This window comes from Stenella coeruleoalba (genome assembly GCF_951394435.1).
Source record: "Stenella coeruleoalba genome assembly, chromosome: 14".
NCBI classification, from domain to species: Eukaryota; Metazoa; Chordata; class Mammalia; order Artiodactyla; family Delphinidae; genus Stenella; species Stenella coeruleoalba.
The window spans coordinates 71,980,612-71,993,755 of record NC_137160.1 but is presented as its reverse complement, the minus strand read 5'-3'; the positions used below and the strand labels follow the sequence as shown (position 1 = coordinate 71,993,755).

The 13,144-nt window shown below is 40.6% G+C and overlaps 1 protein-coding gene across 4 annotated transcripts in view; it reads left to right on the top strand.

The window, feature by feature from the left end:
• The first annotated feature begins 7,896 nt into the window (after window positions 1-7,896).
• Window positions 7,897-13,144, top strand: part of SVOP (SV2 related protein) — an 83,553-nt gene continuing 78,305 nt past the window's right edge. For 3 of the 4 annotated variants that reach the window (XM_079943585.1, XM_079943584.1, XM_079943587.1), the window contains exon 1: window positions 7,897-8,079. In XM_079943585.1, the coding sequence (XP_079799711.1) occupies window positions 8,045-8,079 (35 nt within the window). In that variant the 5' untranslated portion in view covers window positions 7,897-8,044. The remainder of the gene's footprint in view (window positions 8,080-13,144) is intronic. The other variant, XM_079943586.1, reaches the window with a different exon arrangement.

Here is a 13,144-nt window from a genome sequence, read left to right as displayed (position 1 = left end):
TCGGTTACTAAGGGAGACCGTGCGGCCCGGGGTCGCTTGGTTTTCAAGTTTTGCTCGGGCCCTGTTCATAGTTATACATATCCCATTTGCAGAAGGGACTCTGGGTCATTTTTATTTTTCGGTGTAAAGAGGGCGACCCCCGCCTGAAAACGGGATCACAACTTGGCCACCTTTAGTTATAATTGTCGTCGGAGTGGAAATGGATCGCAGAGGAAGGGCCTTTAATGAGCATGGGGCACATCTCTGACGACACCTATAGAGAAACCGAGACCTTTAATAATAACAGCTACCAAACTTATTGTTTACTTAAATGCATTGCTAAGTACGTAACATGCATTATTCATGTTCAGTCTTCACAGTTTTTACATCCCAGGAAATACAAGAAATTTAGAGAAAAAGTCTTTTGACACAGCTTGTAAGTGGTGGAAACAAGATTGGCAGGCAAGTCTGTGTGTCTCCAGAATAGCAGTGTCCAATAGAAATATATGGAAGTAAACATTTTAAATTTTCTAGTAGCCACATTAAAGTGAAAAACAACAGATAAAATTAATTTTATCAATATCTTTTACTTGACCCAATATGTCCAAAATATGGTCATTTATATGGAAAAATTATTAATGAGATAATTTACATTCTTCTTTTGTACTAAGTACCTCTCAATTTGAACCAGCCGTTTTTCATGTACTCTATAGTCATAAGTGGCCAGCAGCTACTGCGCTGGACAGCACTGGAGCCAGAGAGGATTTGCCCTCCCGTTTAATCACTTCCCCCAACTCCAGAGCAAGTAGTTGCAACTGCTTTAGTAAGGAAATCAAAGTTCTAGCTCAGTGGTTCTCAGAGTTTTTGGTCTCAGGACCCCTTTATACGCTTATAAATTATAGAGAGTTTTGTTTAAGTGGATTATACCTAACTATACTTATACTATTAAAAATTAAAATTGAGGAATATGGAGAATCCTGACTCATACACTGGGTTTCACACTTTCCTTGCTGTAAACATAATAATTGAAACCGCTTGCCAAACACTTGCTAGCGGCTAGATCCCTGTGCTAAGTACCTACGTGCACTGTCCTATTTCATCCTCTCAACAACCCCACCAAGTAGGTTCTATTAAAATCTCCACTTCAGGGGCTTCCCTGGTGGTGCAGTGGTTGAGAATCTGCCTGCCAATGCAGGGAACAGGGGTTCGAGCCCTGGTCCGGGAAGATCCCACATGCTGCGGAACAACTAAGCCCGTGTGCCACAACTACTGAAGCCCACGTGCCTAGACCCTGTGCGCCACAACAAGAGAAACCACCGCAATGAGAGGCCTGTGCACTGCAACAAAGAGTAGCCCCCGCTCGCCACAAGTAGAGAAGGCCCACGCACAGCAACGAAGACCCAACACAGCCAAAAATAAAAACAAATAATTAATTTTTAAAAAGATGACTTGCTAGAAAGTTGTGTTACATGTGCATAAAGTGTAATGTATTAAAAAAAAATCTCCACTTCACAGAAGAGGAAAGCCCAGAGAAGTAAAATGACTTGGCCAAGGTCACACAACTGGTTTGTGACCATACAGGATGTCAGGCAGATCTGTGTGGATCTAAGGTCTGTGTCTTAGGCTGGACACTTCTGCCTCAGACTTGAGTCCATCAAGATGGGACCATTACTACCCCACACTGTGATCAGTACTCCACATTGTGTTGGTTTCAAGTACCCACTTGGGCACATGGTCTTGATTCCAGCTGGGGTAGTTAGGAAGGAAGCATAACTGGTTCTTACACCTTTGAAAAGATGCTCCACCTTACTTGGTAATGAAAGAAATGCAAATTAAAACTCCAATCAGAAAACATTTTTTCCCACCCATCAGATTGACAAAGCATGAAAAATACAATACACAGTGATGGTAAGTATATGGGGAAACAGACACTCTTGGGCATCCCTGTGGGAGAGTAAATGGGTGCCATCTTCACCCTGGGCAATTTGGACTATTTACAAAAATGACAAATCTGCATACTCTGTGACCTACATATTTATCACACACACATAAGAATGAAGATATGTATTGCAGCATTGCTGCTAATAATAAAAGACTAGAAGCATCTAAATACCTAGAAAAATTATAGTAATCCCGTGTAGTGGAGTACTATGTGCTATGAAAATAATGCACCAGCTCTTGTGTACTAATAAGGGAGATTCTAAGATGTGCTGTTAAGGGAAAACAGTAAGGGGCAGGGCAATGGAAGAGAATGCTATTATTTGTGTGAGAATAAGATTCAGTGTTTATAAATATAGAGATAATTAAGAAACTGGGGACACTGCTGGCCTCTGGTAAGGGAACTGTGTGACTGAGGCCACCTTTTGTCCTTTGAGAATGTTGTGCTATGTGCATGCATTATTATTCAAAAAATAATTTAAAATTTTAAACTTGAAAAGCATCATCAAAACACAGGGGAAATATAGCATCAAAATTATTACTCCTTCTGGTAAAAAATGCTCATTAGAAGCTCATGAAAAGTGAAAAAACAGGCCACCTAATAGGATAAATATGATTCCAAATTTGTAAGAAGACGTCTGTGTATGTGTCCCTGCATCAGAAAATGGATGGAAAGCTATACCCCCCAAATGGTAACTCTGGTTATCTCTTTGTGGTAGATTAGTAGTAAGTTTTAGTTTCTTCTGAATGCTTTTCTATGTTATCTGAGTTTCTACCATGATCATTTATTTCTTTCATAATTAGAAACATTTTTAAGACATGACTATATAAGTCTATCTTTCTTTATGAGGTAGTTCTGAATTGTTGCAGCCTTTGTAACTCAAACCCTCCTTTTCGGATTGATCTCCAATCTCCAGAGAGATCTTAAAATCAGCTTTTAAACTTGCTTTACCTCTCAGATCCTCACAATAAACCCGCCTTTAAGCCTTCTTGGGAGCTCTTCAATATAAATCCTTTATAAAAATAATTGATTTGCAATAAGTAATTGTGGGAATTATTACCTAATTTATATGGTTGATCAGTTCATATTTCACATACATTCGTGTTCTTAAATCAGCAAGCCCATGCAAGTTTCCAAGAACTTGGATATGGTGTTTTGCTTGTCTCCTCCTATTTGATGTTACTTTTTATGTTGTCAAACAGTGCCTGGATTCCTTTTTACTTTCCAGTAAGAATGAGATTAGCTTAAAAGTCACTTCCTCCTGTTCAGACAGAAGCCCTGTAAGACTTTAGCCCATTGCTTCCCAGAACATCTGATCATGACATCTTAAAAGTCACAATTATTTATTTTTCTAATCAGGAAGGACCTTAACCGAAGAGGCCATGAGAGGCCAGCTCATCTGACTCGTGAGGAAACTGAGGCCCAGAAGAGTTAATTGATAACAGAATTAACTTCTGCCATCAATTAAACTAGTCACCCCATTTCCTGGCAGAGACTCTTGTGTTTTTTCTCTACTGTCTTTTCTGAGAGTTTCAAACATGGGGAACAATACTGCGCTGCGAAGGGAAGCTGAGTGTAGTAGCCAGCCTCCAAGATATGCCCCAAAGACCCCCTTATATTTGATGTGATCCCACATCAAATAAGGCTGACATGTGTAACCAAAAGATTATTGTGATAAGGACAGTATGTAAATTTCAAGGCCAGGTCATAAAAGACATTCTCACATCAACTTTGCTTTCTCTTGGACCACTTACTTTGGAAGAAGCCACTGACCATGTTAGCTGTGAAGATGCTCAGGAGAGGATCTTCTTATGGAGAAGTCTACTTGTCAAAGAACTGAGGCCTCCTGCCAACAGTCATCACCAACTTACCAACCATGTGAGTCCGCCATCTTGAAAGTGGACCTTCCTGTCTCGTTCGAGTCTTCATATGAGACTGCAGCCCTGGCTGATATCTGTCTGCAACCTCATGAGAGACCCTGAGCTACAACCACCCAGATAACCTGCATTGGGATTCCCGACCTACAGAAACTGTGCAAGATAATAATTGTTAATATTTTTCAAAGATGCTAAGTTTTGGGGTAATTTGTTATGCAGCTATAGATAACTAAGACACTAGGAACAATGTTCCTCAAAATGTGGGCCTTACACAGCTTAGCTCAAAAATCCCCTGACTTCCTGGTTAAAAGTGTAGGTTCCTGGCTCCATCCCAGCCAAATGGATCAGAATGTATCAGTGTGATGCCCATACATCTGCATTTTGACAAGCTTCAGCTATTTGGATAGCATCCTAAAGTTTTTTGGCCATATCCAGATGTCACCTTTACTTTTAATTTAATTTTCTTTTTGTCTGTAGAAGTCACTTTATTTTCTTTTCATTTTATTTTTTTATTGGCGTATAATTGCTTTACAATGTTGTGTTAGTTTCTGCTGTACAATGAAGTAAATCAGCTGTATGTATACATATATCCCCTCCCTCTTGAACCTCCCTCACATTGCCCCCATCCCACCCATCCAGGTCATCACAGAGCACCGAGCTGAGCTTCCTGTGCTTTATAGCAGGTTCCCACTAGCTACCTATTTTACACATGGTAGTGTATATATGTCCATCCTAATCTCCCAATTTGTTTAATTAGTTTAGTTTTTTTATCTATATCACATAAATATTTTAAAATTTCTTTTGTTTTTAGATTGTTTTCACATTTGGAAAAAACCATGTTTTTCTAATATACATAAAAATAAGTATCTGTATTTGATCATTTAAGTAGGCTAAATGTTTATCCCATGTATCACCTAAAGTCATCTCCATTACACTCAAAAGTAAACACTCAATACTTGGTAGAACACTGAGACAGAGGAACAGAGATCATTTGGAAATGATGAGAGTTACAGCACCCCACATGTTCTCTGGAACTGGACCAGTTCTAAGCGCTGGCATCTGTAGCATCTCCTTCCATTCTCACCACACTCTTGGACAGCAGGCAGGGTAATGTATGATCAGTGCCACTTTTACAGATGAGAACACAGCCACATACAGGTGGAGAGGCCGGTCTAAGGTCACAATGCTTGAATGCAAGCCCTGTCTCCTGTCTTCCTGCTCAAACTTTTTTGCAAGATACACTATTCCTCCATGGCCAAATAACCCATAGAGATCTAGAGAAAGGGAAGGACACCTAAAAATATAGAGGGAATACTATTGTGAACAAATGTTACAAAACACACAAATTTACTGGAACTGGATCATAGACCTAAGTGTAAAAGTGAAAACGATAAAACTCTCTGAGGAGTTTTTTCATAGGAGAAAAATCTTTGCAACCTTGGGGTAAACAAAGATCTCTTATGTCAAAAAAAGCACAAATCATAAAAGAAAAACAATCTGATAACCTCAACCTTATCAACATTTAAATTTTTCCTCTTTGAGAGATACTGTTAAGAAAATGAAAAAGTATGCCACAAATTTCAGAAAAATTTATAATACCTATATCTAACAAAGACCTGTATCCATAACGTGTAAAGAACTCTTACAATTTAGTAAGAAGACACACAATTCCCCTCAAACTGTCAAGATATTTGGACAGACAAGACACTGCACAAAAAAGAGATATAAATGGCCAATAGGCACATGAAAATATGGTCAACATAATTTGTCATGAGAGAAACAAAAATGAACACCACAATGCCATACCACTATACACCTATTAGAATGGTGACAGTTAAAGAAACTATCAATGCTGTGTGTTAGTGAGGATTTGGAGCAACTGGAATTCTCATACATCACTGATGGGAATGTAAAATGATACATGCACTTTGGAAAGCCGGCAGTTTCCTATAAAGATAAACATAATCTTACCTCAATGACCCAGCCATTTCACTCTTCCCTATTTATTTATCCAAGAGAAATGAAAATGAAAATCTACACAAAGACTTGTACATGAACGTTCACAGCTACTTCATTCATCATAACTCCAAATTTAGAAAATCCAAAATGGTCATTAATTGATGAATAGGTAAGTAAAATATGGCCTATCCATACAATAGACTATTGCTCAGTGATAAGAATGCACTACTAAAACAACACAGTAACGCTTAGGAATCTCAAAGCCATGCTGAGTGAAAGAAGTTGAGACACAAAAGAATATGTACTTTACGCTTCTGTTTATATAAATTCTAGAAAATGCAAATTAATCTATAGTAATAAAAGCAGCTTAGTGGCTGTCTGGAGCCAGAGATGAACTTTTGGGGTGATGGAAACATTCTGTATCTTGATTGCGGTGTTGTTACACTTTTTCTTTGCAAGGGCATATGGGCTATTTATACATCTTTGAAGAAATGTCTATTCATATCCTTTGCCCACATTTAAATTGGGTTATTTGTCTTTTACTGAGTTGTAAGGGTTCTTTACATATTTTGAATGTAAATCTCTTATTAGTTATATGATTTTCAAATATTTCTCTCATTCGGTGGGTTGTCTTTTCACTTTCTCCATGGTATCATTTGCAGCATAAAGGCATTTAACTTGGATATGGTCCAATATATCTGTTTTTTGTTTTTTCTTGTGTCCCTTATGCTTTTTGATGTCATGTCTATGAAACCACTGCCTAATTCCAAGTCATAAAGACTTATTCCTATGAGTCTTAGAGTTTTATCTAAGAGTTGTATAGTTTGAAATCTTGCACTTAAAAGTATTCAAAACCTTTTAAGCATCTCTGTGTTGGATCTGGCTTTCGGTTTGTATGGAGTTGAGTAACCAACTGTCAAGGTTTGCTTGGAGCCCAGCACTTTCCAGGACATGGAACTTTCAGTGCTATAACTCAAGTCCTGAACAAACCAGGGTGAGTTGGATCCATTACCAATAGATCTCCAACTTGCCAACCCTGATATAAATTATTATCCCTACTCTCTAGGGCTTAAAATAGATACTGAATCTCCTCACTTGAATGAAAGATGTTTGTTTTCAGTTTACCAATCATTTATTGAGTGCTCAAAATGCAAAGCCCTGGGGTTGAGTGTAGCTAGGAATATAAAATTCCAATTTCAGTGTCCATAAATAAATTTTATTGTTCCAGGCCCTTGGGGTACATCAACAAACCTTTATGGAGCTTAAATGCTAAAGGGGGGGGAGACATTCTCGTGGAAGGGGGATGGGAGAGCCATTAAACAAGATGAAGAGGATTTTGAAGGCAGGGATTTGGTTTTATTAATCTTTGATTCCCCCAAAACTGTAGAAATCACTCACTAATGCTTGTTGAATGAATGAATGAGTAGCTTTCTCCTACTCAACGTACATTTTTTTTGTGTGTGATTCATTTCACAAGACCTCAGCTCTGTGGGACTTCCCTGGTGGTCCAGTGGGTAAGACTCTGTGCTTCCAATGCTGGGGGCCTGGATTCCATCCCTGGTCAGGGAAGTAGATCCCGCATGCATGCCGCAACTGAGTCTGCATGCCACAACTAAGAAGCCTGTATGCTGCAACTAAGACCCGGCGCAGCCAAAATAAATAAATATGTAAAATAAAATAAAAGACCTCAGCTCTGTGATGTCAATGTCACTTCTAACTTGTTCTCTGTCATATGCCCGGTGAGTCTTACAGTGCCTGGCACACAGTAGGTGCTCAATAAACAATGCTTCAATGCATGAGTACGTATACAATTTTTTCATTCTCTGCATTTTGTTATAGCAGCCTGGGTTTCAAGAATATTATACCAGTAATAACCTTAATGAATCCCTACAAATAAATATTTAGAGAGGCTTCGTCAAGCAAAGAGTGCTCATTGGTACCTAGACAGCCATTTCACAGGCTGGTGTGCCCCACAGGCATCTCAGTAAAACACCACCAGCCACAGACAGCCTGTAAATTCCGCTAACCAGAAGGGCTCTCCCCGCCCCCTCTCGCCGCGCAGCTAGCCCTGCCCTTCACCTCCTCTTCTCCGCCCACTCTCGCCGCGGTCTCCTGGCGGCGGCGGCTTTGTCTCTTGGGCTGGCCCCTGGCGGCTCCCTCCCCGGAACAGCTGCCACCGAGGGAGGAAGCCGCGCGGTCCAGAGCCCTAGTGCTGAAGCCCCCGAGCCCTCGTCATCCACCACCACCATGTAAGGGCCATGAAAAGGGCTCGTCCTGGCGCAGCGCGGACATGGAGGAGGACTTATTCCAGCTAAGGCAGCTGCCGTGAGTATCCTGGGGGCGAGTGAGACGCAGACAGGTTTTCCTTTTTTAAAGGAAAACCTGCAGAGGGGCGTCTCAGCGTGGCTTCCTGAATTTAAAGGGAACTGTTTCAGAGGAGAGAATTAGGCCTGGAGGAGACAAGCCATTTTCCTACCCCAGCAGCTCAGCATCTGTATCTCTGACTCAGTTCGATTTTTCAGATCCGTCGGAATCTTATGGGGACCTACCCATGTTATGTTTTCCCTTATAATGGCTCTCAATCCTAAAGGCATTTTGAGGTCTGTGTTTTAAGAAAGCGTTAGCTGCTGTTTTGAGATGCGGACTGAATTGATGAGTCCATGCAATGACATCGGTCCTTTCCAGTCCTTCTCCTATGCTGTGAAATTCCTAATTTTCCTGCAAGGTCTTTTAGAAGGGAATGATACTGATGTTGCAAACTGGTTTCTAAAAAGCAGGGATTCCTTCCTAGAGAGGAGGCTTCTGCAAAGTCTTGTTGTTTATGAAGTGTGTGAATGAGAGGGCTGTGCATCGTTGCTGAAACCTCTTGCCTTCTGAATGAACGGCTTTTGTAACAGCTAGCTAGAGTGAGACTCACTGTCGGCTCTCCTTGGGAACTCAGAAATACACTGCTTAGAGGATTGGAATTTTTCAGGGATGCCAAATTTGCTCTGAAAATCTTGGGGGAATACAGTCAAGCGTGGCAAGTATAGGGAGCTTGTAAAGGGGCTTCCAAATGTCTCCTACCACAAGCTGATGGTGATTTGTTAAGCAAATTCCAAGAGTATGAGATGGGGCATTAAAAAGAACATTAATGGGGGTTTTGTTTTAATTTTTAGAAGTACTAGCCATTTGGATGGTAAAACTAGACACCATTTGGAATTGTTGGAATTGTTGGAAAGGGTACATTGTTGTTAGTATGTGTGTATTTTCTTGACTTAAATGTTTTTTTCTGTCTGAGCCACTGAGGAATTCTCCCAAGTGACTTTTAGCGTGACTGATACAGCTCTCTGAAGCTATAAGTACTGAAGGGTATTGTAGTGTCTGCTTCTCAATCAGTATAAAATTAATTTTCATTAATATTTTTAATTAATTAAATTTTTACTTTTAAGCTTTTATTAATTGATCCTCAAATAGCATATCTTATGTAACACAGCATTATTTCACAAATGCTAAAGGACACTTAGTTATAATATCCAAAGCTGATGTGTGAATACATAAAAATGTACACATCTGAGTGCAGATATCTCAAGGAAAACATACCACGTTCATTGAAAATAAATATCATGTTTAATATTATCATATTATCTCTGATAATAATATTATCATATTATCTCTAAATAAAAAATAATTCAGAAACTAAAATATGAAATTTGGTACTCAGAATAAGAATACATATTGGAACTGCAGTTTTACTGGGATAAATTTTCAAATGCTGTCAGAGCATGTGAACTTTGCAAATTACTCAAAGATTCATGTATATTTAATCTAATATATAGACATGACACTAGAATGACAATTCCTTCCTTAATTTAAAAAAGTAAAATTAATAAGAATTTTTTACTTCAGCTTTAAATTAATTTAGTTTTTATACTAATATATAATATAATGTACTAATATAATATATAGATAGGGAAAATAAAGTTCAAAAAGAAGCACAAAAATAAAAGTAAGTCTCTCTCTTCCCAAACCCCAGTGTTAAGTTTCTTGATTATTTTTCTGATTTTTATACACATAAATACATATAATATCTATTAGCGAGGCCACATTGTATGCTGGTTAAGAGCACTGACTCTTGAGAAGACAGACTTGGCTTCAAATCCTGACTGTGCCACTTCCTGGCTGTGTGACTTCGAGCAAGTGACTTAACCTTTCTGAGACTCAGTTTCCTTAGCCATAAAATGGGAATCATAATAGTACTTGATTCAGAGGGTTATGGGGAAGATCAAATGAGATAATGTGTGCTAATGCCTGGCAGATACAAAGAAGTCACACATATTAACTATTATTATTATGACATCTGAAAAAGAATTTATAAAAACAAAATCTGTAGACTCTTTATGCTGGACTCCCCCAAAATGTAATCTGCAAACCCCAAAGTACATTTGAATGATGTCAAAATTAGCCCTGAAATATGTTAACCTCCATTTATAAAAAAGAATAGAAGAAAAGGAGCAGCCGTGTGAATCTGAGTGGGTTACACGTCACGACATAGGTGTTTTTTAAACCACACTCTATACATATTATTCACAGATTGCTGGCAACAGACTGCCTGAGAGCAATATGGATTTTTAAAAAATCAGAGTGCCTTGTAGGGGGTGGGCAAGAGTGGACCTTGGAACAGGCTCAGTCCCACAGGAGGCCAAGTGTTAATAGATTACAAGCTGCTAAGTAGTTAACAGGGTCAGGGGAGGGGGAAGAGGGATGAGGGTGTCTAAGAAATAGTCCTTTCCTGCTGTTAGAGGCACCTTCACACAGCTCTAGGATGGGTCATTTGAGACCACAAACAACCTCTGCCTTTCACCTGCTGTCCACTCAGGCACAGCACCATGGACAGGAGATTCAGAAAGCTGAGATTTTATATCTAGTTCTGCCTTACTGTGAGATCTTATGCAAGTCAGATTTTCCTGGGTCTCTCCTTTCTAGGATGATTTCTTGAAAGCAAGTTATGCAGACTACATTGATTGATTGATTGATTGACTCATTCATTCATTCAGTGATTTTCCTGGGTACCATCCTAGGTCAAGGGATTCTACAACCAAATAAGATACATGGTCTTTGCCCTCAAGGAGCTCACAGTCTAGAGCTTCAATGTCCAATACAGTAGCCACTAGCCACATGTGGCTATTTAAATTTAACTTATGTAATTAGTATGTGAAATAATTTTCATATATAATACACACTATAAAATTTGACTTATAAGTAAAGTAGGTGGTGTTTGAAGAATCCGTTCCTTAGTTGCCTTAGCCACATTTCAAGTGCTCTAGCTACATGTGGCCAGTGGCTGCTGTAGTTGCGTTGTGACAGCATGGGTCCAAAACATTTCCCGAACTGCAGAAGGTTCTGTTGGACGGCACTGGTTCGATGGGAGAAGCGGATGTAGAACATACAATTGCACAATAATTATGAGAATTGTTTTAAGGGCTACAAAGGACAAGTGCATGATGCAACAAGAGTAGTTCTAGGTAGCGGAGGGGAGAGTCAGAGAAGGCTTCCTGGAGGAAGTGACCTTGGAGCTGAACCCCCAGACATGTGTAGGAGTCAGCCAGAAAAAGAGCTAGGATGGAGCATTTCAAATAGAGGGAATTGTGTGGGGGAAAAGCTCAAAATCAGGCCAGTGGAGCTTCACGAGCAAGTGGTGTGAAGGAAGGATGCAGAGGATGGCAGGGACCCGGCCACACAGGGCCCTGGAGTGAGGACAAGACATTGGAACTTCATCCTGTGTTTGCTCAATCCACTCTCTCTCCTTTCTTACTAACCCCGTCTTTCAAGACTGAGCTTAAGTCCATCACCTCCATGAATCTCCTGACATCTCCTGGGCTTCAGCAGCAGCAGGGGTAAAAGTGTGGACTCTTGAGTCAGGCAGATCTGGGTTCAAACCCTGGCTCTGCCACTTAGCATCTGGGTGGCCTTGGACTAATGACTTCATCTCCCCAAGGTTGGGTGCTCATCGGTAAAGTTGGGATAATGGCGGTATCTGCATGGCAGGGCTGTTGTGAGAATGAGGGACGTCACCACTGGGAAGCTCCCAGTACAGTGGCTGGCTCTACGTAAGGGCTCAACCAGTGGTGCTGGTGTTTTTTGTCTTCCTGACTCTGGACTTGTTTCCCTTATCCTCCAGCTTATTCAGGTAGCAGAGTACCTAGAAGCCATGGTCTCCTTTTCAGAATACTAAGGAATGTCCTAATGCTAGCTCATGGAAGCACATGTCCAACCTTGAACTCCTGATCTCTCCTGCACTCTGCTCCTCTTTCAGCCTCACCCATACCAGTTGATGGTAACTCTGTCCATCCCATTTGGAGTCAATTTTGACCCCTCTTTCCCTCTCATATTTCACTTCAATCTATCGGGAGATTCTACTGGTCCTGCCTTTGAGCTACATCTAAACTCCTACCACTTCTCTCCACCTCTACTGCTAGTCCTTGGTTCAAGCCTCCATCACCTCTCAGTCATCACCTCTCAGATTCCAGTGGTCATCTTTCTGGTCCTCCTGTTCCTGCCCTTGTCTCCCTATAGCCCATTCTCAACACAGCACCAGAGGGATTCTTTAAAAGTCAGGTCACATCCCTCCTCTGTTCAAAACCCTCCAGGGCTCTTCTCCTCTCCCACCCCCTCATGCAGCCATTCTGTCTCCTTGTTTTGCCTCAAACACACCATGTAGGCTTCTGCCCCAGGACCCACTGTTCTCTACCTAGAAAGCTCTTCTGCAGAGTATCTGCTTCACCTTTGTCAAGTCTCAAATGCCACCATCTCACCAAAGCCTACCCTGACCACCTCCTTAAAATTTGCAGCCCTCTCTCACAGCCATTAGGATGGCAACTACCAAAAATAAATAAAAATAACAGGTGTTGGTGAGGATGTGGGGAAGTTGGAATTCTTACACACTGACTGTTGGCGAGAGTCACAAATGGTGCAGCCTCCATGGAAAACAGTAGGGTGGTTCCTCAAAAAATTAAAAATAGAATTACCATATGACCCAGCAATTCCACTTCTGGGTATATACCCACAAAAGAATTGAAAGCAGAGTACTGAGGAGATATCTGTACAGCCAATGTCATAGCAGCATTATTTGCAATAGCCAAAAGGTGGAAGCAGCCCAAGTGTCCCTTCATGGATGAGTGGATAAACAAATGTGGTCTATCCATACAGTGGAATATTGTTTAGTCTGAAAAAGGAGGGAAATGCTGACACGTGCTACAACATGGATAAACCTTGAGGACATTATGCTAAGTGAAATAAGCCAGACACCGAAGGACAGCTGGTGTATGATTCCACTATATGCGGTTCCTAAAGTAATGAGATTCATGGAGACATAAAGTCGAATGGCCAGAGGCTGGCGAAGTGGAGTAGG